Source organism: Elaeis guineensis, chromosome 4 (assembly GCF_000442705.2).
Source record: "Elaeis guineensis isolate ETL-2024a chromosome 4, EG11, whole genome shotgun sequence".
Taxonomy (NCBI): Eukaryota; Viridiplantae; Streptophyta; class Magnoliopsida; order Arecales; family Arecaceae; genus Elaeis; species Elaeis guineensis.
Window position 1 is genome coordinate 129,198,582 of NC_025996.2, and position 10,396 is coordinate 129,208,977.

General features: G+C 35.8%; 1 protein-coding gene across 1 annotated transcript; it reads right to left on the reverse strand.

Annotated features, from left to right (window-relative positions):
- Positions 1–766: 766 nt before the first annotated feature.
- Positions 767–3,539, reverse strand: LOC105042709 (L-type lectin-domain containing receptor kinase SIT2-like). Its single transcript, XM_073256789.1, has 3 exons — positions 1,522–3,539; positions 1,117–1,218; positions 767–1,019 (listed from the first exon to the last, which is right to left on the reverse strand). Exon 1 carries the CDS (start codon positions 3,474–3,476, stop codon positions 1,569–1,571), a length of 1,908 nt encoding a protein of 635 aa, XP_073112890.1. The 5' UTR covers positions 3,477–3,539; the 3' UTR covers positions 767–1,019; positions 1,117–1,218; positions 1,522–1,568.
- Between the last annotated feature and the right edge of the window lie 6,857 nt (positions 3,540–10,396).

The window sequence follows — 10,396 nt, forward strand, 5'->3', positions numbered from 1 at the left end:
AGGAATTTTTTCGAGGGATTTTTTGATAGAATTTTTTCTTCAGAAACTTCTGATGAATTTTTCGAGAAAAAATTTTCAAGGGATTTTTCGAGGGAATCTTTTCGAGAGATTTTTCAAGAAAAATTTTTCAAGAGATTTTTCGAGAGATTTTCCAAGAGAATCTTTTTGAGGGATTTTTCGATGGAATATTTCTGAGGAATTTTTTGAAAAAATATTTTCGATGGATTTTTTAAAGAAAATTTTTCGAGGGATTTTTCGAGGAAATCTTTTTGAGAAATTTTCTGAGGAAATGTTTTCGAGGAATTTTCTGAGGGAATCTTTCCAATGGATTTTTTGAAGAAAATTTTTCAAAGAATTTTTCAAGAGAATATTTTCGAGGGATTTTCCAAGGAAATCTTTCTATATTTCTAAGGGATTGCTCGAATTTTCAAGTGATTTTTCTATATTTTCAAGAAAATTATCCCTCGCTAAACAATTTTTCGAGGGAAAAATCCCTCACAAAATGACTTTCTGAGAAAAAATAATCTCTTGCAAAATATATTTTTGAAAAAGTATTTCATTGCAATATTTAAATCTAACCATTAAAAAGAACCTAAAATATCCTATTTTTTTATACACCTGATCATATACAAATAATCCATATGGCAACAAATTCATATATATTCACAAATATAATATATTAATCCTAATAGAAAAACATAATCATCATAAACATTATCCTTCTCATATATCCAAGTTCATAAATAAAAGAAGTTCCACAAGTATCATCATCCTTATCATATCCAAATCCATAACTAAAAAAAGGTATCCACAAGTATCATCATTCTCATCATATTCAAGTCCATAATAAAAAAAAAAAGTATGACAAGCATCATCATCTCAATCATAACAAAAAAAAAAAATCATATTGACCATCCTCCTCCTCCTAATCACCATACATGCATCATGGATGGCTGAAGTGATGATTCTGCACTATCCTTCTGAGTCGAGATCTGACTTGATTGCATCTCTTACCACTTCTAGATAAAATTAGTTTGTGAAAGATATTAGATACAATGAGTAAATATACAGATAGTATACATATATGAATTAAAGTAGAATTTTTTGAATACTTACATATGTTGTCTCTATCCTCTTTTTCACCCACTGATTGTCATCCTTTTTCTTTTGATGGGTGTGTCTGAAGAGTTCATCCAATGTAGGTATTCAGTTCAACTTCTGCATTTGAATTTCACAACACAAACAACATTAACAACTTTAAAAATAAAATTATATTATTAATAAAATGAAGTGGATCAAGAATATATATGTATTAATAATAAATAAATTAACATTCCTATCTAGGACTATCTCCAATATTCTTTTCAGACTTTTCCAACTCACAACATAGTACATATAATTAAGTAGGTTTAACTTCTATATCTAATCGTAGTACTTTGTATTTTTGAAACCATGGTGGACGACATTGAGTTACATCTAGTTCACTAGGACTGCAACAAGGTAGAATTTATTGTGTTTTACCTCATATATTTTATGTTGCTTTACAATTTGGACACAGTTTAATGATATTACGATTCTTCCAGTTCTTCCCCCCTCCCATCTTTGGGTATTTCGGGCAGTGAAAGATCACCATCCAACAACTGCATCACCTGGCGCATGGTTGGTCTAGCTGCAGGTGCCGGATGTGAACAAAGCAATCCAATCTTTAAGATCAGTTCCACGTCCTTGGGATTATAATCACCTTCCAATCTTGCATCTGCAACCTCTAGAATTACTCCACTCCTCCAACTCCTCCACACCCCGTCCACCAAATGAAGATCCGGTGATTCTTGTTGCATTATTGGCCTCCTTCCACAGACAACCTCAAGTATGAAAACCCCGAAGGCGAAGACATCAGTTCTCGTGGTTGCCCTGCCTGTTTTAGTGAGCTCTGGAGCTATGTAACCAAAAGTTCCCACCACATGAGTGATTTGGGCATCGCTGCCATGATCATACAATCTTGATAGTCCAAAGTCTCCCAACTTTCCATTCATTTCACCGTCCAGTAAGACATTGCTTGCTTTGATATCTCTGTGTACAACAATCTGCTCCAACTCTTCATGCAAGTAGAGCAAACCTGAAGCCACACCTCTGATAATGTTTTGTCTCTGACTCCAGCAAAGTGTTGTTGGCTTGCTTGTATCATAGAGGAACTTGTCAAGACTACCATTGGACATGAACTCATAGACCACAAGGAGCTCCCCTCTCCTACGGCTATAGCCCAGAAGTTGGACCAAATTGCGGTGACGGAGTTGACTGTTACTTGCAATCTCCCCAACAACCTCCCTCATTCCTTGCTTAGAACCATGAGATATCGTCTTCACTGCAATTTCAGTTTTTGAGGTGGGTAGCTCGCCTTTGTAAACTCTTCCAAAACCGCCAACTCCCAAAAGATTTTGCTCTCGAAAGCCTTTGGTAGCCTTGAATAGTTCTTTATATGAGAATCTATGAGTTCTATGTTCTAGCTCCCACTCTTCAAGAACTTCAGCATATCTTGCCTTTCTTCTTATTATGTAAGCAATACTGAAGGCAGTTATAGTTATGAACACCACTACTCCTAAGGACAGCCAAATTATCAAAGATGCTAGTTTTCTACCATGCTTTTTAGAAGGAAGCGAAGGAAGGCTGGACAGATTGAGGGCACCCGCCTGCCCATTCATCTTAAAGCTCCAACCCAGAACATAATTGGATGGTACACTGGAGCCCGTAGAAGCAGAGAAGCCAATATACATGGTGTCTAATATTACGGAGGAGAGATTCATGAAAGAAGACAACAATGGATGGCTTGGTTTGGGCACACTCATGGGGGATATTGTTACATTTAGCTTCTTCTCTAGATTGCTGTAATCTACCCATACCTGCATAGGTTCCCCACTTATAAGGCTGAGGTTCTTAAACTCGCCAATGTTTTCAATGAAATATGATGCTGTCGCAGCATTTATCGACCTTAATCCGTTGACATCAATTCCGACATGGTTGTTGTTGATATCTCCAAAGTCGATGTTGAGGATGGTGTCTAGCTCAATAGCAAGGACATGATTTGCTGAATTGCCATTGTTGGTAGAGTTGAAGAGACCAAGGAATTGTTTGGGCAGAGCCCCAGGGAGCTCCATGTTTGGAGAGAGCACGAATGCAAGTCCATCGCCAGCCACATCTGGATACTCGGGGAGTATTGCAAAAACGAAGCAAGTAGAGAAAGAGTAAACGTTACCGTCCGAGGAGTTCTTCAAATGCAGTGGCACTTTGTGGAATGCATGTCCTCGCTGGCTCCTTGTAGTGTTGGTTAATCTCAGAAGGCCATTGGGTGTGATCTCTGCTATGCCATCAAGGTATAACTCACTCCTTTTGAATCCGTTGTATGTGAATTCATCATATTTGTTTGCTGTGATTCCCGTAAGCATGCATATCACCAGAAGTAAGGATAGTTTTGGATCCATTTGGAGAAGAATTGGGGATTTTCTTTTTGAGCAATTTAATGGTTATTTCCCTCACATTATGATGTGTAACCGTGAATGTATTCAACCTTGGCGTCCGGCAAACAAAAGAACGAGTAATTAATTATGGAAGCTAGACACTTCATTGAAGAGTCGAAGTCAATAGCACGTGTCATACTTCATTATCTGTGTTTTCAAGACTTGAAAAACAGAAGTTATAATAATAATAATAAAAAAGTGGTTGATCTACCCACATCCCAGTTCCTGTTCAAAGATTGTCCTGATTACTGCATCAGTGGACGAGACTTGCTAGCACAATTTTAAATGCAAGTCTGATATTGTACCACTTGCTAAGTTCTCCACCCTAGCTGGAAGAACTTAATCTTCACTTTTCTTTTCAGAACTCAGGATGGACAGAAACCTCAGTCACTACTGGAGTGAGAAATTGTGACCAAGTTGGGGAGGCTGTTTTGTTGGGAAAAGTTGGAGCATAAAATGGAGATGAGAATGAATAATTCTCATTCCAACCATTTGGTTGGAAAGAATCCTATTCTAATTTCAATTCTGGGATGAAATGTAAATATATCAATCTCTCTAAAATCTAATTTAAATTTTTTGCTAAGAATTCAAATCTTCATTTCAATTTCGGTCACAAATAAAACATTCGAAGGATATGACCGTTTCGATTCCTTTATCAACGTGACAAGAGTCTTTACAAGTTCTGCCAGCTAGCACCTCCCACCTGTAAGTCCTTCATTCAGTCCTTATAGTTTATTTCCTTGGATGTTGCCATAAGTTATATTTAGCATCCCACTGTTTTTAGGACGATTGAGCTCATTGGAGATCTTGTGATAAGAGTTGGAAGGTCCAAAACCCTCAATGATGGAGTCTGTTACTTGTTCTGTAGATAAGTGCGTATGGTAATTATAATAAGTGGACTCGTAGAAACTGAATTGAAGAGCATGACTATTCAAAGTAAGATCTATTTGATTGAGGCAGAAGAATAAGACCCACGATTTTGCTTCTATTTTCTTTGATCTAGCACGCTACCCTCTGATATTTTTTCTTTTGTTGCTGATCTTTGAAATCTATGTAACATAAGTTGGAAATTTTTTTTAGAATACCTTCATACTGACGTCTCATAGCTTAAATTGAAAAACTGATGTTGACAATATCATTGATGATCTAATAGTCAGTAATATCAGTCATGCAATCAATTTGAAATGGATAGCAATGGCATTGAGACGGTGGTGCAAGGGGCCGGTACCGTAATTAGACTGGAGGTTTGAGATAACAACTTTCTCTAGAATGTTTCTTCTTCTCTAAAATTTCTCAGCTAAACTTTGAAAATGGTGGCCTCTAGGTTTTGTCTCAAGGTGACAAGCCCACGCTCTTCTCTAGGGAGAGCCATGGGACGATCATTGTCATGGCCACCCTTTGGCCATCAGGTTAAAAGCATTCCACCTTCTTTATTATTAACATTGTATGGGATGGCGGGTCTTGATGGGAAAAAGAAAGAAAATATTATGTGGGGCCCTGGTCTGACATTTCCCTCGAGGGTGGGCAGGGGGCGTTGCCTTTCTTTCTTGGCAAGTCTCTTTTATGGGCGTCCGTATTGCATGCATTGCAATTGGACCGCGTCCCACCTACCCTTGTATTTCACCAATTCGGTATTCACCGAGCGCATGCTCCGCGATTTTCCCTGGTTCATTTGGACCTTGTGCATGCAATAATTTTTCCTCCCATGGAAACCTGAAACGTTGAAACTGGTACACGGGTGGGTCCCACCCTCTCCCCGGTTTCTCCTCCTCTTTTTGAGCGGCTGGTGGTTCTGTAGTTGATGAAAATGTAGCGGTCGTGGATTCCATAGCTTAGATGATAGTGATGTAAATCTGTTATAAGGGTTTTGCAGGTACTGATTCTCGGGATTCTCTTCGAGAAAATAAACATTATATGTGACGAGCGTTATAGACCACCATATGGAGAGTCTAATTTTATATTATTTTTTTTTATTTTGTATCTTAAAAAAAATAAAAATCAAATAAAAATTAATTTTTTTCTACTAATAAAATCTATTAGTATCATAAATAAAATAATAAAAAAATAAAATATATATCTAAGAGAGATCTTTTGTGATTGTTCTTCATTATCTTCCTCATTCAGCTATTTCTCTTATTTATGAGTAGAGATGTGCATTTTATTTTTTCGGCTCAAACCGAACCAAAGTTCTGAAAAATAAAATTTCTGAATCTACATATTATAAAACCAAAAATCAAATCGAAGTAGCCTAAAACCAAACAAACCAAATCAAAATAATTTATGTTCGGTTCAATTCAGCTCGATAATTCAGTTTTGGCCTTCTCTATGCTAAACTTTTGGTTTTGGTTAGAACTTATTAAACCCTCATAGTGATGGATCGATGGTGGAACAGCACGGGGGTGGTGAGGCAGCAGTGGCGGTGGAAGGGAGGGAGGTGAGGGGTAATGCAATGGGCATCAAGGAGGAGGAGATCAGTGGCGGCGATCGATGGACAGGCACTGAAAGATGAAGGCAAGTGATAGAGGGGGTGGCGGCATCTAATGGTCTACCATCTAGGGCCTGGATGCTGGAGGCATCCGACAGTATTAAGAAGCACCAAGGACAAAAGAAGGCGGGTGAAGATGAGGCGACTGTGGAAGAGAGGGAGGTGATGGGGTGAGGTGGTAGGCGTCGAGGAGGAGGAGGAGGTCCGCGATAGTGATGGAGAGGCACTGGAAGAGGAGAGTAGGCTACAGAGGGGGTGGTGGTGTCCGATCCACCATCCAATGGCTGGAGGTCGGAGGCGTCTGACTTTATTGAGGAGCGTCGAGGACTAGAGGAGGAGTGTGAATCTAAGGTGGTGGCAGAAGGGAGGGAGAAGATAGACGAGGTAGTGGGCATCGAGGAGGAGGAGGTCGGTGGTACTGATGGAGAGGCACTGGAAGAGGAGGGCAGGCCGTAGAGGAGGTGGAGGCATCTGACGATCCGAGTATCGGGCTACTAGTTGGCAAGGGGGCTATCAAGTCTAGGAGAAATTATTGCATACTAGCACCACTGCACTTGGTTCAAGTGAACCAAGCTCCGAGGCAAATCTCAGAGCATATGCATAGTCGATAGCGTGCAATCGGGAATTGGTGAAATACAAGGGGCAATCTGGCGTGTTATCTATCATGGGATTTGGCACGATCCAATTGGATTTGATCCAAGTAATATTTAGATCAAATCTAGATATCAAACCGAAGGTGATTAGATAATTTTGATTTTTGATTAAATGAAGTTATCAAATTAAATATTGAAGACCGAATCAATTAAAAAATTTTAGATCTGTTTTAAACTGAAACCAAAATTTTCAGAAGAAAAACTGAATCAAACACCAAAATAATTAATAGTGTGGTTCGATTTTCTATCAACCAAACCATTTGCACACTCCTATCCATAAGGTCTTCCTCCTAAGTCTCTTTCTCCGTTTTCAAATCTTGAAAATCGAATCATTTGCACACTCGTATCCATAAAGACTTCCTTCTGAGTCTCTTTCTCCTCTTCCAAACCCTACATGCCATCTCTCCTATCCATGAGATCTTCCTCGAGTCCCTTTCTTCTCTTCCAAATCTTTCTTTTTTTCTAAGATTTTTGCATCTAAAAGTTTATGAAAAATATATATCATTTTATCTAGAGGTATGCATTAAGATATCGGATGAATAATTTGTTAGATATATATTAACTGACTATATACTATGTACTGATGAATATTAAATTTGGTAAACTATGTATCAATTTATTTGCAGATATGTATTGGATTATTGCTAGATATATATCAAAAAAATTTACAGTATGTATCAGTAATCCATCTAGTGTGTATCATTTGATCATGTGCTCTGTACTGATGAGTGTTATATTCTGAAAGCTATATATTATTTCACCTATAGGTGTGTATTAGGATGTCAGATGAATATTTTGTCAGGTGTATATTAACTTGACATATACTATATACTGATAAATACTAAGTTCAGTAAACTATGTATCAATTTATCTATAAATGTATATTAGATCATTATTGGGTGTGTATCAAAAAAACTTACAATATATATCACCTGGCTATATACTTTATATTAGTGAACTTTATATTCTAAAAATTATATATCAATTTATTTATAGTTATGTATTAACTTGTTTGATGATTAGTTTATTTAGTGTGTATCATATGATGATGTAATATATATCACTAAAAAATATATGTTGAAAATAAAAAAGAAAGAAAATATCAATTTTTTTAATCATGAAACTAATAACTCTGTTAGTAAAAAAGTTTTTGACTTTTAAATTTATTTTTCAAGATTAGTATTAGAAGAAATATGATAAATTATAAAGCCCACCTCATATAATATTTTATAGTATGCACCTGATTTATGTCACAAATTGACATAAAAAGTATCAATTAATATCTAAATTATCTAACTTTATTAAGAAATTGATACTTATTATTATATTTTGCAGAAGAAGAGATCATCAATAGAAAGAACAAGGAAAGAGGATTCCAACGGTGCAAATTTTATGCAAAACGGAGTTAAATTGACCCAAGAATTGAAGAATGAAGAAAGAAGAATCAATTGGGTCAAACCCGAGTCAAATCAGATCAAAATTGGTCAAAAATCAACTAATTTGGTGATCTGGTTAGCCGCCTGGTCCACAGCAACAGACGCATGGACCATGGACCCATCGGCGTACCATAAATCTCCCTAACAATCCTCTAAAACCTCTTAGTCCCACATCTAAAGTTTTGAAAACCTTATAACCCCCAAATGCCTATAAAAAGCCCCCAAAGGCCCTTGTTTTATGTATTCTTCCTTCCGATCAAGCTTGTAACCCTAGATAGTGAGGTTTTTAGCTCTCTTCTCAAGCCTTGAGCTTTGAGATTTTTGTAATAATTTTTTTTTATATAAAATCTTGTTTTTATGCAATTTCATCTCTTTACATTATGCAATTTCTTTTTCTTGCAATTAGGATAGTTTAATTTATGCAATTTAAATTTTATGCAATTAGATTAGTTTAAATTATGCAGTTTAAATTTATGCAATTAGGATAGTTTAATTTATGAAATTAGGGTAGTTTATTTTTTTGCATTGAAATTTTGCATGTAGATTTAGATCATGTCTAGCTAAGCATCCCTTCTAGGGTTTGCGATGAAGCTAGATCATGAGTAGGAATTTTACATAGGGTTATTTCTTTTTCTTAGGGTTTCTTTTTCTTCCTCTTTTATCAAAAATTTTTGATGAACTACAGTTGGGTCAGAGTCGCTTCATAGTTCATGCTTGATTCAGTGCATAGGAGGAGAAAATCCTAAGGGATCCTAGTTACTACTCCCTTGTAAAGAATCTTGATGGATTATCGTTGGGCCTTAGTCCCTTCATAATCTATGCTTGGGAAAGACAAGAGGAGTAGTCGTTAGGATCAATAAGAAAAATTCTAGGTAGAATTTTCTAATCTAGATCTAGTGGATTCAAAAACCCTAGATCCTTAGTCTTATTGTCTTTAGCAAACAACTTTCGACTTTCGATTTTTGTTAAAGCTCACTTGAGCATAGATTTGAAAATTATTTTTAAATCAAGTCTCTGTGGGATCGACCCGTACTCGCTGGTCGTGCTACTCTGCATATCGTGCGCTTGCGGTTTTATTTACAAATTTTAAGATTTGCACATCAGCACCCCATATGACTTTTATTCCCTTCAAGGACCCCATCGAACATACTAATCAATAAAACAACTTGTGAGAGACGACTCCTCAAACAAGCTAGCATCCATCCCAAGATGGCATTAAGTGACCTAAATGGTATCACCACAGTGATCAAAGATCATCAATGATTCAAATCTTGAAGTCATTTAATCTCTAGTGATCTAAAATCACTATGTCTGGTAGGCCATGGTCCAAGGATTAAAGATTTCTGGATTTTTATGGGTGACTTATTGATTTTCCATAGAAATCCAAAATCACTTATCATATAATACCAAAACTATACCAGATATATCTCATAAAATATATTTATTAATCATATGAATATATTATAACATTATATTTATATATTTATTAATATATTAATTATTAATATATTTAATAGAATTTTTTTAGTCCTATAAATTACTAAACCTTTATTGATTGTTATTATAAAATTAATATTTTTATTTATACTTGCAATATATTATTTTAATTGTAATATTTATTTTATTAAAAATAAAGAATATAGAAGTAATATATTAAATAATTTAATTATACCGATATAGCATGCAATAGTGTATTTCTTCTATAATTTAAAATTATCTTTAAATAAAATTATGATAATGATATAATTAATACCATATTATAATATCATAAATATAATATTTAATATTAATATAACATTATATCATATATAATATTGACACAACATATTAACAGTATATTGATATGCAAATTTTTTTCATTGGATTGAGGGGTAATTTTATCCTCAAATTTTAGCCCAAGATGATCTTGAATTTCCAAATTTAAGGCTGAGCATCCTATCACTGGATTGGACAATGATTTATGAAGTAGGGGTAATTTGAAATTACTACTATGTAGGATCACCATGAGCTATAGTGATCTCATCATCTCCATCCCTATCATCCTTGATTTGGGATGATCATCTATACCAAATAGCCCCAAAAGCTCTAAGATTTGAACCCTTCTTTGGTTGAGAAAGGAACACTTGACAAGTCTTCGATATGAAAGGGGGTGAAAGTCCTATTCCACCACCAAACCTTTCTCCCTTGTCCAGCTCTAAGATGACTTCTACTTCTCTGGCTCCCAAGAGACCTTCAACTTCTCGAGCTATTGGTGTGGGGTGGATTACTGTGGCAAAACTCATCCCAACACATGTGAAGTGTTACTATTGA